The sequence below is a fragment of the Agelaius phoeniceus genome, chromosome 5, assembly GCF_051311805.1.
Source record: "Agelaius phoeniceus isolate bAgePho1 chromosome 5, bAgePho1.hap1, whole genome shotgun sequence".
Classification (NCBI taxonomy): domain Eukaryota; kingdom Metazoa; phylum Chordata; class Aves; order Passeriformes; family Icteridae; genus Agelaius; species Agelaius phoeniceus.
In genome coordinates this window covers 45,860,248-45,881,015 of record NC_135269.1, presented here as the reverse complement: position 1 = coordinate 45,881,015, position 20,768 = coordinate 45,860,248, and the positions used below count along the sequence as shown (strand labels likewise).

General features: G+C 39.9%; 2 protein-coding genes across 6 annotated transcripts; one reads left to right on the top strand and one right to left on the bottom strand.

Annotated features, from left to right (window-relative positions):
- Positions 1-418: 418 nt before the first annotated feature.
- On the bottom strand, positions 419-9,766 carry DNAJB9 (DnaJ heat shock protein family (Hsp40) member B9). 3 transcript variants are annotated; one of them, XM_077178937.1, is made up of 4 exons: positions 9,686-9,725; positions 6,315-6,385; positions 5,762-5,989; positions 419-3,984 (listed from the first exon to the last, which is right to left on the bottom strand). In XM_077178937.1, exons 3-4 carry the CDS (start codon positions 5,976-5,978, stop codon positions 3,554-3,556), a joined length of 648 nt encoding a protein of 215 aa, XP_077035052.1. In that variant the 5' UTR covers positions 5,979-5,989; positions 6,315-6,385; positions 9,686-9,725; the 3' UTR covers positions 419-3,553. The 3 variants fall into 3 exon arrangements, with proteins under 3 accessions (XP_077035052.1, XP_077035053.1, XP_054487278.2); XM_077178938.1 differs by having other exon boundaries at positions 6,315-6,382; positions 9,686-9,706; XM_054631303.2 differs by lacking the exon at positions 6,315-6,385 and having other exon boundaries at positions 9,686-9,766.
- A 163-nt stretch (positions 9,767-9,929) lies between these two features.
- On the top strand, positions 9,930-16,211 carry THAP5 (THAP domain containing 5). 3 transcript variants are annotated; one of them, XM_077178935.1, is made up of 3 exons: positions 9,930-10,135; positions 13,910-14,134; positions 14,794-16,211. In XM_077178935.1, exons 2-3 carry the CDS (start codon positions 13,991-13,993, stop codon positions 15,727-15,729), a joined length of 1,080 nt encoding a protein of 359 aa, XP_077035050.1. In that variant the 5' UTR covers positions 9,930-10,135; positions 13,910-13,990; the 3' UTR covers positions 15,730-16,211. The 3 variants fall into 3 exon arrangements, with proteins under 3 accessions (XP_077035050.1, XP_054487560.2, XP_077035049.1); XM_054631585.2 differs by having other exon boundaries at positions 9,935-10,135; positions 13,945-14,134; XM_077178934.1 differs by lacking the exon at positions 9,930-10,135 and adding an exon at positions 12,582-12,651 and having other exon boundaries at positions 13,945-14,134.
- The last annotated feature ends 4,557 nt before the right edge of the window (positions 16,212-20,768 follow it).

Below are 20,768 nucleotides of genomic sequence, written 5' to 3'. Positions count from 1 at the left end.
TCCCTGTGGCACTCCAAGCCTCTAGCACTGGCCACACTGCCCTCACACCCCTCAGCAGGGCAGAGCACAGACAGTGACCCATCAGCTCCAGGCAGAAGCTCTCAGCTCTTACAGCCCCTGCTTCTCAGAAAAAAAGTCCTTTTGCACAGGCTTGTTTGCCTGCTTTGTTTAAAGGCATAATTTCTTAACTCAAATCCATTCAAAACATTTCCAAAAAAATACAAATCAGGTGAAATTGACCATTTTTTCAGCCCCACTCTCTTCTCCCTGACAACTCCACCATCTCATTCAGGGAAAATGCAGTAGTCAAAATGTTCCATAAAACACAAGCACCACATGAAACCACTTCAATTTGGCTTCCCATCTATATCTTGAAGCAAATGATAAAAAAAGAAAAGAAAAAAGACACATCACACCATTAATTTTCACGTGTTTAATGTAATGGCACTCTAACTTTACAGTACTTTTATCTCCACTAGATACTGTGTTTCAAAAGTATAATGGGAAGAAAACAAACATATAAAAACCACTTTGATGGTAGTTTCAAAAACTAAATCATTTAGAGTTACATATGCATAAATTACTTTCAAAAAATTGATCAGGATTTTATTTTTCACCCTTATCTAACAAAAACTGATTTTGCTGGGTATTTTCATAAGATTTAAAGAGAGATCAAAAATGGCACTTAAGACACTCTGAAGTCAGGGATGTCATAAGGTTATACCAGGACTTCCGCTGGAGCTTGCCATGAAGCGAACACTATAAATAGGGGAAAGAATGTGCAAGAGCTCCGAATAAGTGAGAAGCACAACATGTTTTGCAAGCCTGTGTTCTGAGGGCCATGAAAGTGAAGACTCTTGGCTGAGGAAAGCCTGCCCGAATTTCCCCAGCTAAGGCCTATTCCAAGTAAACCCATCAACCACAGGGGACAGCCATACACTGGTTTCTGCGGATTTGACCTTCGATCGACAACAAAAACAACCAGAAGGTGACTTGGAGAAGCCCATAGAAATAATGGAAAGCATTTGTTGTTTTTCCCATAACAAGTAATTAAGAGAAATAATATGAAAGCAAGTTAAAATAGACTAGGCAGAAGTTTTTTTAAAGGTGGATCAGCTATAAAAATAGCAACACTACTGGTTTTCTTATCAGTTTCATACTTACACTTTAAAGAGATCAGGAAAACATGTACACTTTGCACTAAGTTTGGAGCATTCCTAAGAGGGGAAACTAGTCCGGAAGCAGCCAGGACCCTTATTTTCACCCTTAAGTTTAGCCTGAAAGATTGTGGACTTATATAGTCACTTAAATGACTTGAGTTTTTGGGGTGAAATGTGTTTCGTACAATTGATAGTGTTCGTTTTAGCTTTCATTCCCTTTAATTTAGAGTTCAGGAAGGGACCTAAGTGAATTGCTCATTCTACTATCTCCTTTTTGTTTTTTTTTTTAATTAAGAAAATTTTTGTTTTTTAATTAAGAAAATATTCACTCAACTAAGAAAGGCATTAATATTTTACCTGTGCATCCCACTTCTAGAGTTGCCTCCTACCAAAGGACATTCACAAATACTCTCATGTTTAATACTTAATCTTTGTGAGAGAAAGTAATTCATAACTTCAAGTTAATAATTTGTTCACTTGGATGCCTATATGATATAAACTGGGCAGATAGCTTGATTCATGCACAGGACTAATGGAGTATGTTAAAGAAAATAAATGCAGAAATCTACAGAAAAGTACAACTTTTGCTTGAATCATATATTAATTATACAGAAGAAACAAAAATCTCTACTTACACAGAAAAGGGTGAAAAAAAAAACACACTAAATCCAGCACTTTTCTTACTGTAAGAATATTGCACATTCCGATAATGTTGCACAAATTACTGGCTTTTAATAAAAGACCATATATGAGGTATTAGTCTATTAATAAATAAAGAACACAGAAAAGGAAAAGCACTTAATATAGCGCAACAATCCATTCCAAGGATTAGGCAATGAAAACAAGTGATAATACGTACACTGGAGGGGAAGGCCAAAGTTCCTTAACAAATAGGCAGCTTTCAATATCTATCCAAGAAGCAAAGGGTTAAACCTCTTAATAAAGATTTTAAGAAGTCAAAGCCTATTTAGAACACTGCTAGTTAAAATGCTTATTTTGCTCATGCAATCAACCTGAAAGGTAAATTCTTACTTCCCAGTTCTAAAGGGACAGCCAATTTAACAAACTAAACCTGTATGATTAGTCAAACAGAAGATACTAGTTAAACTAAGCTACAACAGAACTCTTTGATTGACATCAGCTGAAGTATTTGGGGGCTTTGTTGTGCAGCATTTTCTGGTGTTTTTTTTCTTCCTTTTTAGTTTTAAGTATATATTTTATACTGGTTGTGAGTTTCCATGGTGCTAAAATCAATACCCATTAGTGCTGTCCTTATTAGAAGCTTCCAGCCCCACAAGGCATTGGATGAATACAAGGATTGCAATTTTTAGTTTTGCTCTGTGGTTAGGCTAAGAATTTACCTCTCAAATCACAACACTGAAAAAATTCCTGCTGACAGGTAATAAATCTGCCAATCTAAACACTGTAGCTTTTACTAAGGCCCTTTCAGGAACACCATGAATCTGTAGACAAGCTCACCCTATTCAAGTTCCTAAGATCTCAGAGGGATATTTTAGTTTCATAAAGTGAGTTACAAAAAGTACATTGCACACATGGTAATATTGTAAGAATAAAACAAGAGTGTTTTGGGTGTGCCCTTCCAAACCTTGTCAGAGAGATATTTGTATTGTGGAAGGAGGGGGAAAAAAAACCAAAACAAAAACTTTGTGTGCACACAAACTTATGTACATGAATATCCCTATGTCCCTAAATAAGTAAAGGGTTATTCAAATCCTAAGATCGTTTCAGGCCAATTCAGAAATGAAACTAATTCCTACATCACTCACAGTCTTCACATATTCCCTTGCTATTTTCCAACTTCAAAAAGTAAGGTTTTTACTAATACTTTTGCAATGCTAGAGAGAGTAACAAAGACCCAGGGAAGTTATATTTCTGCTGCTATTTTGTGTAAATTATGTAATTTGCACAGTAAATCTGTATCAGGTAAAAACTGCAAGTGCAAACTTGGAAAGAAATTATTAAAAAAAAAGCAGCACATCAAAATTAAAGTATCTCCTCTGCTTCAATCCACACACAAGTAATTCAATCAGTCCTGAAGTGGCTTACATGAAAAAAATTATATTACATTTCTGAAATGAAAAATATATATCTTGTGTTCAAATTCAGGGAAAGTGTTTACTAATCTGAAATATATATAATTTTTTCTGTCACATGAGATTACTTCTCTCCCATTCTAAGTAGTTGTTGACACATTTACTTTCCAACAGCATGTTGTTTCTATTCTGAAGATTAATTTCATCTACAACTTCTTCATAGTAGTTTAAGTGTTTTTTAGAAAATACAGTTCAGAGAATTTCTTCCATGTTAGCACAAAACCAAGAAAGATTATGAAGATGTTGAGTAAAGAAGAAAAGTTTAGAAGAAAGTAAACATTATTGTCCAGAGCAGTCGGTGTATGTGGTAACCATGTTTCCTCGTCTCTGAGTGACAGTCCTGCAGTGCTTGCTGGATCCATGAAACCTGGCATCAGTTCGCACCGCATGTCTGTGTGCATTTTCAAAGTCACTGAAGGAAAACATTTTTTCCATATTTTCAAACACATCATCAAACAGTCCACCTCCAAAAGAAAACTCTTGGAAAGAACGTCTTTGCCGGTTATGAGCCTCCCGATGACCTCGGAAGTGATTTTCAAAGTGCTTTTTTGACCGCGAGTTTTGACTGAACAGGTCAAAGTCTTTGAAGAGATCGTCAAAGTTGAAATTAAATGACTGATGGAATGGACTTCCATTACTTCCTCTTCCTCCGTGACGACCAAGCTGATCATATTCTCTTCGTTTATTCTCATCTGACAATGTTTCATATGCTATTTATGTTTAAAAAAAAAAAAATTACAGTTCATTTCCATTCAAAACACCAGAAAAAAAGAAAACCATACACAAACACAAAGAACAGCAGCTTTCTCTCCCACTCTTCCTGAACCGAAGAAATTTCAAACAAGACTTTCATTCAATGTTCGAGCCCAATCAAGAGCTCTACATTTATTTACCCTTCTCCAAACCAAAATAAACTGCATCAAAATAGGTACTTACAATAACAAACACAGCTATATTATGAGGATAGGTGACACATAATACAACACAGTTTAACTACCAATACATATTAGCATTTAGATTTGAAACAAAATAACAGTGAGAGGTGGTGATCAGAAAGCCTGAAGGTGGAAGGATGAGTTAGACGTTCTAAGGACCTGCTGCACTCCTATCACAGAAACACAGGGCAACATCTGCAAAGCTACTTGCCAGCCAGCAAGTTCCAGCTACACCAGTTACAAGCAACAACATAAAAACTGAGGAAATTAAGAAAATTAATTTCACCATGTGTCAATTCTCCATTTTTCACAAGTTCACACAAGTTCAGCAATAAACCAAGATTTCGTGACTGGATATACCCAAAATGAAATTAGATTTCCCTCCAGTCTTTGGTTTAGAACTACAGCTACTGGTATTCCAAGGCAGAAACTCTGATAGAAAATACACCCATTCTAATAAGAAAATATTTTAAAAACTCATTTTCTTACCTGTCAAAGACTTGCAATTATTCTATATAATTCAACATTTAAGAGTTCCTACTTCCTCCTGTAGTAGGTGCTAACAACTGCAGTGAGTATCTAACGAGGCTGTGACTCCCTTTCTTTATATTACTAACCACTTTTCTTTCAAAACAGTTCTTCTGCAGACAAGAAGGTAAAAGCCAGATATCCCATTTAGCTTAGTTAAGAGAACTACACAAATAGATGGATGTTATACCTGAGTCTACAGGGAACAGAAGTGGGTATACCTCATTTTTCAGCAAGTCCTTCTGTTCTTGATTATCCACTTCCACCATTTTATCACCCAATACTTATAAGTGTTATATTTGTAGGATCACAGATAGTTCAAGTTAGACATGACCTCAGTGTCTACTCTAACCTCCTGCTCAAAGTAGGGTCAGTTATGAGATCGGACTAGGCTAGTCAGCGCTTTACCCAATCATTCCTCAAAAGTGCCAAGGCTGGAGACTGCACAACCTCTCTAGGTAATTTGTTCTAACACTGGCCTGTAGAACATAATCACAGAATTGTTAAGACTGGAAAAGAATTCTGAGATCCTCAAATCCAACCATCATCCTCAAGGTGAAAAAGTTTCTCCCTATAACCACTTGAACCTCTTTCACCTGTTGTCTATTGTATTTCCACCATGACCCACTGAAGCACCCTGCTGTGTGTTTTCTAATTATCTCCCCACAGTTACTGCAAGGTTGCTGTAAGGCCCTCCTGAAGCCCTGGTAGTAATCCTGAGCCAGATCTTATGAAACAGATCCTAGGGCTAAAGCTGTCCTACGACCAAGTATTTTTTGTGAGAAGAAGAATATGCCAAAAGCCAATAAGCAGAAATGCATAAACTGTGTAAAAGGCCTTCCTATGTGCAAGAACACAGAAACAAAGAAACAACTCAGATTTTGATGCTTTATATCTGACAGCACTTAAGTGGAATTCAAAAAAAAAAAAACCCTTTATACCTCTTATTCAGTAAAAACAAAATGCACTTACATTCTAGATATAAGACATGTATCAAATTATGACCATAGACAGTATATATTACCTTCAGCAATTTCTCTAAATTTTGCTTCTGCTCCAGGACTCTTATTTTTGTCAGGGTGGTATTTCATAGCCAGCTTGTGAAATGCCTTCTTAATCTGGCGGTCAGATGCATTTTTTGGAACTCCTAAGATATCATAATAGCTCTCTGTAGCCAGAATTAATTCCGTTATCATTAAAATGCAGAGAGCAAATGTGAAGACAGATTGTGTAGTGGCCATTTCTCCAGTTCCTAAAAAGAAAAGGAAATATACTTGAAGAACAAGTTGTTTTACATTCCACAACAAGTTAGTTACAGCTGTAGGCTGGCAGAGGAAGACCAGCATGTTACAAGAGTCAGTGCCAGACTTGTAAGCACGCTGCTTTACACCTGTCAAACTCCCTTACGCCGTTTTCATATTCACAAAACACGTAAGTGAAAACACTGCAAAGCGACATTTCATATACATAACAACCACTTTAGTGTTTGTTTTACGTTTCACTGATCAGTGTCATATGAAGTTGCAAAAGTAAATACACAGCACATTTCATTGCATCTAACATTCACACTGCCATACCTGAACTAGCTTTACATTAATCTTGAGTTCTAGGACCCCAAACAGAGTAGCTCCGACCAGTAGTGACCCTGCTGGAAGACCAAGTGACTGATTAGCTGGTACAACAACAGGAGCATGAAAATACAACTGGCCTAGAGATGACTGTGAGGTGCAGGAAGACAAGACTATCAGACACTCATGCTCAGCTTCAGTTTGTTTAACCCACCTAAGGTGAACATAATAAAAAGCAGATCATTCACTTCCAGAGTTCAGCCAAGTAAAGCACACTTTCCTCTATTTAACAACAGGCTGGCTTAGCTCATCTGCATATCAGATTGCTTTATAAAGGAAAACACCTACCATATCTTTGATATCAAAGAATTAATCTGATAAATACCACTGCATAGAAAGGTTTACATATGAAACCCTCAGTGTTAGAACTGAAGGCAAAAATACGTCTTTTATACAAGACAAGTATCTCCAACAATAATTAAAGCTCTTAAAAAAAGCTGTAATTTTTTTTTCAACAACTCATCTGTCAAAAAAATATATTTTGAAACAAATATATCAGAACTTAGGGGAAAACTGTGGCATATATAATGACTTAATGAAACAGTTCCACATAGCCACATGATGTCTTATGATTTTCATGAAGGACAGAGTGAGCTGTTCCTACTAGAAGATGAGGACAGATAATATGCCTGTGCATATTATATTTAAAACACAGAGTGCAGAAAGGCAAACACAGAGTGCATTCAAAGACAGAATGCTGGCTGACACCTGACCAGAAGGATGTACAACAAGACCCTAAACATTCCACATGTAACATGTCCCCCCCACCAGATTACACTGATTTAAATGTACTGTAAGAACAACTCATGACACAATTGGTGTTACTTTCCTGAAAGTTGAATAAACAAAATTACAGTCTGAGCACCATTAAAGTCAGAAGACTTTTGCTAGCCAGCATGGGACCCAAAATTTGTCAGGCAGAATTCAAAACCTTTGAATACCTAATACACATGAAAATTAAACATTTATGTGAAAGTCAATTCCCTCTAAACAAAATTTAAAAAAGCAAGAACCAAAAATGGAAAAAAGAATACCATTTCCAATAGGCAAGTCAGGGGGCTAAAATGAATGCTGTGAGACAAGAGCAAAAGGCCTGCAAGATTAATCTACCCATGCCCTCTTAAGCATTTATTTGGCCAGCAGCCTGAATGATATCAAGTGTTAAGGGGCAGCAGTTGAAACAAATTGTATTTTGATCAGTGTACTTAAATACCAAATGGATAGTTCGTTCCAGTATTCTCCATGCACAATATCAGACATATTTTTAGTACCAAGTTTTCCCACATACCTTCTCTCACCACTTCACTAACCTGAAATTTTACGACTTGGGCACTAAGAACCACACACATATATATCCTTCCATGCTTTAAGGGCTTTCTTCTGTTAGTGCTTTATAGATGCAGACTTATGTGTTCATCTCACATATGTGATTGTTTTAATTTGCTTCATTAGCCCACACCTGCATCATGCTTGCATAATCACCTGCTGCACTCTCTTAAGGTCAACCATCCTACTTCTGCTACTGAACATTGAAAAGAGCTAAAAGGAACAGCTCATGTCCTCCACTAAGAAAGAGCAAACCCCTCTTTCATAACCCATGAGAGCCGGAGATCATCAAGTTAGTCCTTCAGGTTTTCTGCTCTGGCTCACCATCTCAACTTGTATTATTTCTGATAACATAACACACCTTTTTTTTTCCTACAGTTCTTTACATTAGGAGTTCTGCAATGAAGTTCTTTGCTATATTTGATTTCTAAAGCATAGTAAAAAAAGGGACTTAAGTTTCACAATCTTTTAAACTAGCAAACACAGATTTAATGCTGCCCTTGAACAAATCAATCAAACTCAAATTTAAGAATAAGATGTAAATAAAAACAAAACACAAATAAAACTCCAGTATAAGCAGCATTTTAAACTTCACAGTTATCAGAGAGAGCAAGTCTTATATTTAGATACTGTCAATTATTCAATTTACTTTTTAGAAAACACCTATTTTATATGCTGTCAGTATCTTAGCGTTGCGACTGCCAACGACTTCAGCCTTGCCATCCCAAACTATTTTTACAATCCCTTTCAAAATAAAGTCTCTTAAATACTTTTTTTTTTGCTTATGTCTCTTCACCCTGTGTTTCTCAATCAAAAAGGGACACGTAAGTTGCACTTTCCAGGTCATACACTGCAGCTACTTAAACCACCTTCCTGAATTCAATAAATTCTGTACACATTAAGCTCATGCAATAATGAGCTCTTCTAATAATTATCTGTGTACTTAATTTAGGTACATCTATCAATGAAGTAAGAGACCTTAGGTCACATAATAACTATTTAATTCTGTGGGGTGAGTAGGTACAGATCTCAACTACTATTCACCTTTGTACAAGAAGTGCACTGTCTAATGTTTATCCAAAGTACTGCAGTAGTAATAACAATCAGTTCTTCATTTGTTTAACAACAGCTGCACAATGAAGGCATGTTTGAGGATGATGCCCCAAGAATAAAACCTGTCAGATTTAGAAAATAAGAAGCTACTTCATCTTGCAACACAAATACCTTATTCCATCCTTCTTTGAAAGTAGTTATCCAAAATCTTAGATAAAGGCTTATATTCAAAGTCTCACGTACTCAGAAAACACGGAGCATCACTAGAGTTCTGCTACTGCTTTCATTACAGAATTGCTATACACTAACCTGTGGAATGCTCACGTCCTGTAATTATTTCTGCAAGCAATTTTCTAATAGTAATAAAGTTACCGAGGTCTTCCCTCGGTTCTCCTACCACGACTAATGTGATGAGTAAGCAAGTCTTCCAGTCCTCAAGCAGCTACAGGCAAGTCTGTCAAGCGGAGGGGCTTGTACTTGTCTTGGCCTCTCCTATACTGACTCGAAAGCAAATATAGAAGAAGGTTCCTCAATCTTGCCCTGGAGCACAGGGAAACGAAGGAATCAACCTGACACCACCCTGCCTATACAGACCCTGAAGACCTCGCTGGAGTCGGACCGCACCACGGGGTGGGGCCAGGCCAGAGCTGGGCAGCCGCTAACAGCCACATTCAGCGACGCTCTCCCACTCCAGTGCAGCCAGGCAGGGAAAAACCACCGCAACGCGGCCCAGGGAGGCCCAAATTCCAAATAAAAGCTCCGCACCGAGCCTCAGCGGCCCCTCTCTGCGCTCCCCCGCCTGGTTTCCCACGCTGCCCCCAGCTTCCCAGCGCCCCCCTCCCGACCCGTCCGCGTTCGCCTATCACTCCACCCACTTCAGCAACCTTCCACTTTCTCGGAGCCCTCACCCGGCGGCCGCGGCCCTTCCCCGCCGTGCTCACCTCAACACCGTCCCCGCTTCCCCGCCGCCCCTCAGCGTCGCCGCCGCCGTTCCCGCCCGCCCGCGCCCGGCGCTCGCGCAGTCCGGCCCCCCGCCGTTCCTACACGAAGCGCTGCGCCATTGGTCGCCGGGGCGCACGTGACGCGGTGCACGCGACAGGTCGCAATCTCGGCGCCGCCACCACCACCCGCCGCTGGGGGCACTGTGGGGAGGCGGCGCCGCCGCCGGCCCGGCCCGGCCCGGCCCGGCCCAGGTCAGCCCGGCCCAGCCCAGCCCAGCCCGGCCCAGCCCAGCCCAGCCCGGCCCATCCCGGCCCGGCCCGGCCCGGCCCAGCCCAGCTCAGCTCAGTCCGGCCCGGGTTGGCCGCCATGCCGCGGTACTGCGCAGCCACCCGCTGCAAGAACCGCGGCGGCCAGAGCGCCAAGGACAAGCGCAAGCTCAGCTTCTACCCGTGAGTGGCCGCGGAGCGGGGCAGGGCCTGGGTGAGCGCTGGCCGTGGCAGCAGTGGGGAGCTCCACTGCGGAAGTAAATGGCCGAAAGACTCAGCGGCACGGGTGGACCACGCTGGTGGTCGCCTTGGAACCCCGCCTGCTCCCGGGGGGCTGGAGGGAAAGGTCGCTGACCCCTGGGGGAAGGGAAGGTATAGGGAATAACGAGCGGACAGCTGAGGTGTAATTGCACACACCGTCCTTCGCACAGGACAGACGGACAGACGGAACTTGGGTTAGGGGGCGATGACACGGCAGCGTCTAAGGACTCTGGAATAGGTGCAGAGGGTCCGTGAAGTGAAGAGCAAGGAGATTCGACTGAAAAATAAAATTTGCGCTTCTGACTCTGTTTCGCTGCTGCCTCTGTGGAAGCGATGTTCCAGCAGGGGAAGCTTTGGCTTAATGGTGAAATGCCTTGTGTATTGCGGTTTACATGCCAGGAGAAGGGCCAGGAAGAGTTAAGCTAGTAAAGATAAAATGATTCCTTAAAATTAAACTTTGCCACTAGAATTATTACCTTACCTGTGCTGTGAACAGAGGCATTGCTTGTTGTTAGGAAGCAGCTGAGTTAGCTGGATCTTAGCTACTTCGGTTGCCAAAACCAGTTTATGGTGGCTGCATTGTGCTGTGCAGACTCTGCATGAACCAGTCACCATCCCAGGCCTGCAGTAACCTCTGCCCTGTTGTGGTTATGTGGCTGTTGCTTCCCAGGATGGTGAATTATAAAAAGTATTTCACAATCCTGAGAGAAACATAGTGCAGGTAACTAAATATGAATGTATTTGTATAGAATAAAAGTATGGAACCGTTTGTCAGCAGAAGCAACTTAAGAAAAATTTGAAAAATAAGTTTCACAATTAGCCTCAAAATCTGTTTTGGTAAAATTTATACCTCAAACTAGGTTTCCTTTCAGTTTCTGATTAGTCGTAGTTATTCCAATATCAGGAAGGCGGTGTAGGAAGACCTACAGGAAGACTGCTTTGAAAGAAATTTTATTTTAGATTGAAGGAAAGCTTATTTCCCTGGCACATTTCTAACATGGAATGCATCATAAAACAATAAGGAAAATAATTTCTTTTCCCTTATGCTTTAGAGAGCATGCATGTGACATGGATAATCAAAACAAATTTGAGCACTGAGACATGTATACATACATATTCAAATGTATGGCATCAGTATGGAGATGATTGCCGAAACTTAGCTGGTGTATCTAGCCTTTGAGTTGTGCTCCATTCTGAGTTTCATGCTCCTGTAGAAGGGGTTTGAGATTTGATTTATAGATTCTCTTGCCTTATGTTAATGACTACTGCTGACATGAATTGCAAGTTTTATTCCCTTGCCTCTTACCACCACCGAAGTCCTCTGCTGCTCTGTGGTTGGGGTCTGAGCCCCTTCCAAACCCTTTGTCACCTAATCTCAACTGGCCTAACTGCTCTTCTTTGTTTTATTTCTTCACGTCTTTGACTTGGGTAATGATGGCAGCTGCTAAATAAATTCTGTCCACTTCCTCTTTCCATTTCCCCTTCTTTTGTGTCTTGTTTACACTAGAGAATAGATTCTGTTGATTAGTGAGGAGTTGAAGCATGAACAGATTTTAGCAAAGTTGCCTTTAAGCTAAAATAATAACTTTCACTATCAGACCCTTCTCTTGCTACAGATTATTTTATTTTCCATCTGAAGCTGGTTGAGTCTGGGTAGAGCAGTGGGTCCTGTGTTGTGAGGGTAACTGCAGTGGGAGCAAGTGTTCCCAAGGCCTTCTTGGAGAGGGTGTGAGTCATGACATGGCCTTCAATGAAAGGAAGCCATGGTCTTCCTGGGAGACTTTTTTTGACCTCTGCAGTGACAGCCAGGCTAAGCTGTGTTACCGAGGAGCATGCTCTGTCATACATGCAATGCTGCCACTGGGTGTACATGATCTAAGCAGACAGGATTTGAAAAGCCTGAACCTCTAACTTGTTCTTCAGAGGTTGCTGTGTTCTTACTCCTTGCATTATTCCTTGCATTCCTGCAGATACACAGAGCTGGGTGCATCAAACGCCTGCTCTGTTTCCTTGGTAATTTGAAGACTTACATGGCAACAAATTCAAAAGATTGGGGAAGGGGTAAAGGCATGCACCTTTATGCTGTGAATTTCAGCACTCTTCCTCTCAAAATCACCTGAGTTTGCAGTTTTGGAACACAGGGCCTGTGTAAGAATCTGCTGCTATGTGTGGCTTTTGGAGGAAACCTGCAGCTTCAGGGATTTGAGGGTGCGATTACAGAAGCAGAAATTTTTACTTTGTAACTATTGTTGCTCATGATGCTCAGGAATATTGATTTCTGAACAGTAGTCACTTAACAGTGCTCAGAATTCAACTTATGGTTTGAATGACACATATGTATCATATGTGGTTATCTGCTAGAGTTAAAGTAAAATTGATACGCACCAGAGAAACATTTCAACTACATTTCAAATACCCTGATACCTGACTGAGAAGAGGTGAGAGACAAGAGTGGTCTGAATGTTCATGTTCCTGTTACCATCACTTCTTGACTGTGCATGCATCATAATAAGCCTTTAATTTCCTTTTCATTTGTGTATTGCCTGTCATTAAGTAAATTACATGTTGTCACACATGTCGTACACTTTCTTTTTAATTTAGTTCTCTTTCTGATGTCTGACCATTTTGCATGTATTTTTAAAGTCAATTTTTTTTTTCTATGAGGCTGTATACTCATAATTTGCCTTTTCAGGTAGGTTAGATGATGGAAAAGTTAATTCTAAACTATAAAATGTGATGTGGGCTCCTAACACTGTGAGAAAGTTTAATTGCTGAAACACAAAATATAGAAATGCTTTGCATTTGCATGCATTTACTTTTTGAACAAAATTTAAAACCTGTATTGGAAATATTTACATCGCCAAATTATCTGATAATCCAAAGAGGGGCATGTATTAGGAGATACTCTGTTAAACAGAAAATACTAGTTGTGTCTAGAAAGACAAACAAGCCCAAGAAATACTATTAATAAAATGAGAACCAGTCTTAACTTTGTTTAAATTATGTCTCAGTATTTCATCTCCCTTCAGCAGAACTGCTTTCTGAGCAAGTGTTGTACGATCAAACCTTTCAAAACATCTTGGCCATGGATTCTGAAACCCTTGGCTACTAGAAATCAGAAATTGTGCTTCTGAATTCCAGAGCAAATACCCAACTAGAAATAATGTATATAATGATTGGATTAACATGTACATGACATCCAGATAAGCATTTAATACTTAAATTTTTTTAAAAAATTTTATTGTAATCTTTTCTAAAGGAAGGCTACCTTCTAATATTCTTATTTAAAACAAAGAAAGACAACAATAACAGGGGGTTCTGTATATTTTCTTGTTTGTCTTTTCGACTGCTTTAAAAAGATTCTTTTTGGCAATGGAGAGAGATGGGGAGACTGACTTGGTGATCAGAATTCTATTTTATTGTGGGATACAAGCACTTACATACTATTTTAGGGAGACTAGTAATGTGTACTACAATGATTAGGTTAAAATCACATACACAAACTTATGCATATAACAACATCTCTTGCTTGCAGAGTTTAATAGGATTTTCTTTTTCTGGTAAACCTGTCTGATTAAATCTTCTTTCTAGATCTAATTTCTTTCTAGATCTAATTTCTTCTATCTAGATCTAATTTTCAAAGTTCCATTTGCATTACCAAGGCATTTTGTCTATCAATTCTCTTATGCTAATAAGTTCCAAAGTACTCTGTGTCTCGTGCACCCCACCAGATTCCCACTTCATGACAAAGAGAGACTTGAGAAATGGTTGCGGAACATGAAGCGGGATTCCTGGACTCCAAGTAAGCACCAGCTCCTCTGCAGTGATCATTTCACCCCCGATTCCCTGGACGTGCGGTGGGGGATACGCTACTTGAAAAACACTGCTGTGCCAACCATTTTCTCTTCCCCAGATGATGAGGTAATCTATTTCTATCCTGTTTTTGTTTTGTAGTATGAAGCTAACCAAGTATTGATGTTATACAGATTGTCTAATCTGTCAGATAATTATATTTTATTTAAAAAATAGAATTCCTGTCCATCAATACAGTTTGTCAGCAGGGCTGACACAAAGCATGTGATTCCATAATGTAAAGGAAGAACAACTTCCCCTAGTTTGATTGGAGGTTCAATATCTTTTTTAACTGGAGATTGAAGAAGCATTTACTATAGAAAATGTTAAATTTCTTATGAGAATAATTACTGTATCTTGTGTCCAAATTCCCTAGAGTTTGAAAAAATCCCACAATAAATCAAATAAAAAACTCCAAACCACAGTAAGGAAAAAAAAAAAAAAAAAAACCAAAAAAACCAAAACTAGAAACCCAAACACTACTATTGCTTTTACAGCTTTAAAATACTATTTTTAAATGTAGAGCCTGAAGCAAAGTTGTGAAAGATGAAAGATGCTTACATGAATTCTTGGGCCTCTGATGTAATTTTTAAGCAGTGCTCATCTAAGTTAGTCCTTTTGCAATACCGTGCTATGAAATGAGATCTGCCTAATTTTTTAATACTCAGTGATTTTCTTCTTACAAGGTGGTGATTTTCTTTTTTGGTTTTTTTTTTTTTCTCCTCCAGGAAAAAGATTCTTCTCAGAACAGTTCACAGCAGGTACAGAAAAAAGACCAGGAAGAAACAAATGTTGTGTCAGAGAAAGTATCTGTACCACTTGAACCTTGTACACCAAAGAAAAATTCTGTAATTGCACAAAATGTAGAGGAAAAAGCAGAAGTGGTTTGCTCAACTGCACTGAGTGAACCTTTACAAATTCAAAACCTGCAGCTTCCACATGAAGGTGGCTTTCAGGCAGACCATGTCATCCTTGACAGTTCATCTAGGCAGTACATACATCAGCCTAATCCTATTGTAATGACAGCAGCAGTCCAGAGCATGGAGGCTGCTGGTGCTCATACTTCTGTAGAGCATTCAGGAGGTTGTACAGCTACAGTCCTGCAATTTACAGACCCTTACTGCTTGAATTCATCTCTGAAACTGAACAGTGCTTTAGGGTCTGTTACTGACTATGCAGTTGAGAATTCTGTCCCTCACGTGGTCTGTTCTGAAGTGCAGACAAGTGAAGATGCAGTTTTACTGAGTACAGTCACACAAGCTATTGAACAGTTCAGTGGAACTGAAGAGTCTGTCATTGCTATTATTATGCCAGCTGAGAGTCCTGAAGAGCCTGAAAGAGTAAATACTTCTTGTCTGCCTGTTAAGGAAGAGTTTCTTGACATAGAGGAGACAGAAGTGATTGAATATGATGGAAATGAAATACTACAGACTGAGCATTCATACTGCAGACAAGACATAGACAGAGATCACCTTTGGCAAAAAATTTCAAAACTGCACTCTAAGGTAACTTTACTTGAAATGCAAGAGATAAAAACTTTGGGGAGACTCAGGTCCTTGGAAGCTCTTATTAGACAATTGAAGCAAGAAAACCTGCTTTCTGAAGAAAAGCTGAAGTTGGTAGAAAACTACTTTACAACACTTGAAGTGACTATGATACAGTAAAGGCTTTCAGTTGATGGTTCCCAAATATCTTTTTAACCTCTTTGACTGTACTTTTGGACAAATTAACTTTTTTCCAGTTGTGGTATTTTAAACATCTAATGAAAATCATGTGAATAGCATTCTTAAAAATGTTACATCAAACTAAGCTAAGTGGTAGAATGTTGTCTGTAAAACATGACTGGCAAGTAAAATTAAAAAAAAAAAAACAAATTGGGCGAAGTTTTCTTAAATGTGTGAATCAAGTCAGTAAAAGATAATTTAACCCTTTCTTAGCTGCAGGCTTCTCTGAAACATGCAATGCCTGCATTGGGGACAGCAGTAGAATGGACAGAATAAGCATACAGGATGAACAATTATATATGTACATTGTCATATGCATTGTCCAGTGAGGTCAAAATTGCTCTTTAGTTTTCTGTTCCTATAACAATTCTTCAGATAGTTTTTTGTATGCTTTGATCTTATTAAAATTGTTTCTGCATAAAGGGTGTTTTCTTTCATTTGTTTCTAGAAACAAAAATTCTCATAAGAATACAATTCCAGTGGACAGGCCCATCTCATTTTTAATTTTTTTTTTGTTATGATTCAGCTCAAGTGGAACGCAATCTTAATCACAGATGTACTTGCTAGTTAGTAAAAGGGAAAGCTCTATTTAGTGAGTGCTGTCTGCACTGATCCTGTTCCAGCCTGCAGCTGGGTAATGCATGTACCCTTAATAACACATTGAAGGAAACAATGTTCTGCAGAGCAGGTTGCTAGTGAAAGTAGCAGAATTTTACTTTGCAAGAAACAGAATTACAAAACTAGAAATTTATTCCCTTTTCCTGATTTTGTTAACTATTTCTAGGGCATGGGTTGTCACTATAGTAGACAGATACCATAATTCATTTCAAGGAAAATTATTTGCTTAAATACCTTCTGCTTATTCTGTCAGTGTGCCTTGCTGAATGCTCTAGTACAGTGAAAAAGTCCTAGATTGTCTGGTTCCTGACTTGACATCATAGCTGTGCTGGGTGATCCTTGTTACACCCCTTCCAGCTGAACTCTTGTAGTGTATTATATTCTACAACCATTAGATTGTTTGAGGATGTTTTTCTTTATTCAAAATGGTGTCATCCCCACCACCAGAAGTTCAGTCTAGGATTGAAGCAAATGGTTCCTTTTCAATATTATTTATATTGTTTTTTACACACTTCCTAAACTGTTCTGATAATCTTTTCATAAGGAATTGAGAATCAGTTCACACTAGCTACAAAGCTGGTCTTCAACTAGATAATAAGTTCCAATTTCAAAATTTTTGAGACTTGGAATATCTTGAAGTGCAGAAGTTGGGCTGCTAAAGCACAGTGCTGTAGGAGGTTAGTCTGCATTAGTAACCACTGGATTAGGCTTGCTTTGTCCTGCAACTCCTTAACTTCTTTCAGCTTGAAGCACAGGCTGTTCTTGGTAAAATTGCTAAAGGACAAAGGTCCCTTACAATATAGTGAGTTATTTACCATGTCTCTGACTCACTCATTTTGCTCTCCCTGGAACAAGAGAACATTCCTGTTCTGCCTTGTGTGCTATGAAATCACAAGGGGTGTCCTGTATACTGTGGAAATATTGCTGCCATTTCTGATGCTGTCTTGGGAACACTGTCCAGGTGGCCTCTCTAAACTGCACATTTTGTAATGTTTTACAAAGTAAGAGATCTTTCTAAGTGATTTACAAAATGCTATATGAAACTCCTAAATTATTTGGCAATTTTAGAAGTCTCATGAATGTACTACAAACCCTTTGCTAATGCTCTATATTTTAAGACTGACAACCCATTTCAAAAGTTTACTGTAGTCATTGAAAGGCAGTGAGAACTCAGACATGGCAAAAGAGTTGCAACCACCATGAGCTCTTGTCTCAGCAAAGCTCTATTCCCCCCAAAATTTGTGGGGTTTAACATGGGATTTTTATTGCTGATATATTTCTGCTTTTACTAGTGGCTTACAGTATTAAAATTGAGAATATTTTTCATGGCATAGATTTCTTTAAATGTGGGGAAAAATCAAAAATTCTCAATTTCCCTTGTTTTTATGGAGTTTCTTGAATTGACTTTGGCTGGATTCCAAGTGCCCACCAAGCTGTTCTATCTCTCTCCTTTTAGCTGGACATAGGAGAGAAGACAACTCATAGGTTGAGATAAAGCAATTTACTAAAGCAAAAGGAAAAGTTTACAGACACACAAGCAAAGAGAGAGAAAAAGAAGGGTTAATTCTCTACTTCACATTGGCAATGACATTCAGCCACTTCCCAGGAAGCAGCGCTTCAGCACGCATAGGGGTTGCTCCAAAAGACAAATACTGTGAATAACCAATTCAGCAAATACTGCGAATAACCAATTCCTCCCCTTCCTCTTCCTTCCCTTAGCTTTTATATGTGAGCTGACACCATATGGTATGGAATATCCCTTTGGACTACTTGGGTTAGCTGTCCTGGTTGCGTCCCATCCTGGGATCGTGTCCACCCCTGGCCAGGAAGCTGGGGAGACTGTGCTGATGCTGTGCCAGCTCTGCTCAGCTGCAGCCAAAACACTGGTGTGTTACCAGCACCTTTGCAGCTACCAGTGTACAGCACAGCACTGTGAGGGCTGCTCTGGAGAAATGAGCTTGTCTCAGTCCTAGATTATAGCAGAAAAACTCTAACGTGACAAGCCTCTCACCAGGTCTACAGATTTCCCTTCAGAGTGTGTTTTGGACCCAGGGTGGTCCCAATGGGCCCAGGGTGGATAAATTCATTTAAAAGTATTCAGCATTACTGTTGGCTGTTGCTGCTGGCAGGAAGGAATGTCCGGGTGCTTTGCTTCAGTTATACGCTAACCCTGAATTACGTGGGTAATTATTACAAGTAAGGAGAAGTAGCATGTTGAGAATCAACAAACCCCTCTGATTTAGGTGCTCCATGTGCAGTGCAATTTCAGTGTTTCCTAATCATAAAGTACAGCCCTGCACACACACAATTTTATTTCACTAAGCGTTATGGGCTCTTGTGCTATATATTACTCCTTAGGATCCAGTGGTAACTGTTTCTGTAGAGTTGCAGCCCTGCATCTGAGTAGTGCACTGAGTCATCATCATTCCTTTTGTAATGTATCGGGCTCATCTTGATCCAGGTCAAATGTTCATGTTTATGTTTTCAATAAATATTCATTTACATCAATTTTTTAAAAAATATTTTGGCTTTCCTCTTCCACTGATGTAACTAATTACTTCAACAGTACATATTTAACAGATGCAATCTGTTTTCTTAAGTCACCTGTTGAATTGTTCGGCTCTCTTTCTTTTCCACTGTCTACTGTAGGAGTTTGGCATTTGCTTTCTCCAGGGTCTTTATTTAAATTCCACCAGTTTTATTAAATTTACCTACAAAAAGTGGCATTCTGTCTGGAATAAACTGGTGCCCATTTACCATGATTTTCTATCTTCTGAATTTATCACTCTCTTTCTGTGAAATTTATCTCTCATTCTGAATGCAGGGACAGCTACAGGGGATTTTTTATTCCTCTCAGACTAACAGCTGTCCAGAGTTTCTCTTTTGTGCTTTCTTGCATCAGAGGTGCAAATATTGACTGCACTCTTGCATGCATCACAAGCATTCCTTTGAAGTCTGTCTAGATCTCTCATTCAATGTCTTTGATCTTTTTTCGCTTTTTTTACCACAGTGAATTTGTAATTATTCCACTTAAATCACTTGCCACTTAAACTCTCTTTGCCTGCCGATGAGAAGTGGTAAATGAATTCCATTTTTTTATTTGCTTGCGTGTATATCTTTTGTTTTCGCTGTTAAACTGTCTTTATAATCAACCCACAAATTCCCTCACTTTTATTCTTCTGATTCTCTCTCCCCATCCCACCAGGAAGAGTGTGCAAGTGGCAGCATGAGGCTTGCTTAGGTTCTGACTGTGGTTTAACAATGACACACGCTTTGTTCCTGATTGCTTTATGCACAACTTGATGCCTCCTCTCCCTGGACGATGCCATTGAGCTGCAGGTTAATGTCATACACACAAATCCATGTCCTGCACTTCAGTCTATCCAGTGCTGCCTCAGCAAAGCTCTAGGACAGCTTAGCAGCCTTTCCCTGTCACAGAGAGATGGTCCAACACCCAGGGACACCATCACACACCCAGGGACACATCACACGCCCAAGGACCCCATCACATACCCACCCAAGGCCCCCATCACACACCCAGGGACTCCATCACACACCCAGGGACCCATCATACACACAGGGACCCCATGACATACCCAGGGACCCCATCACACACTCAGGGACCCCATGACATACCCAGGGACCCCATCACATCACCAGGCCAGGGCTCATGCTGGCAGGGCTGTCTGCACTCCATGGATTCCTACAACCATGATTACTTAATTATGTCAATGGCAGTGGTAAGAGACTGCTTGGCAGAATGTGTTATTTCTAAATCCTCTGAAAAAGTGCGGAAATTTCTTTGCTCTTAGACTTTTTAAAGTCTAAAAGGCATTAAAGTCTTACTATAATGACAGTAGAGCAATGAGATCCAGAGCTTGCTTTTGTGAGATTGGAGCTGCACAGTAATAGGCACCACAAAAGACCCACCTCCTTTCTGGGCAATCCAGGAGACACTGTGAGCAGCAGAAGGATTTTTTTAACCACCAGAACTGGACAAATTCCACATCCAACACTGAGGAAAGGCATAAGACATAGGTGAATGACTTGGTTCCTTTCCATAGATTCCACAAGCAGGAAGCCTCTTGCTGTGTTGTAAGGTTGGAGCTGAACCAAGAGCTGCACACTGGGGCCTTGTGAGGCACTCAGGGAACTGGGAGGAAGGAGTTGGCTTTGACATTGGCACTGGCAAAGGTGCTCCTGTGGGACATCTCTGCACCACTGCAGCACCAGTTGTGGGTGCTGTCCCCCTCGTTGTGTTCCCAATGCCAGGCACAGCTCAAAGCTGCAGAGAAAACCAAGTAATGCACTGGATGTCATGATCTGCCAGCACCAAGGCAAGAGGGGAGAGAAACAGAGGA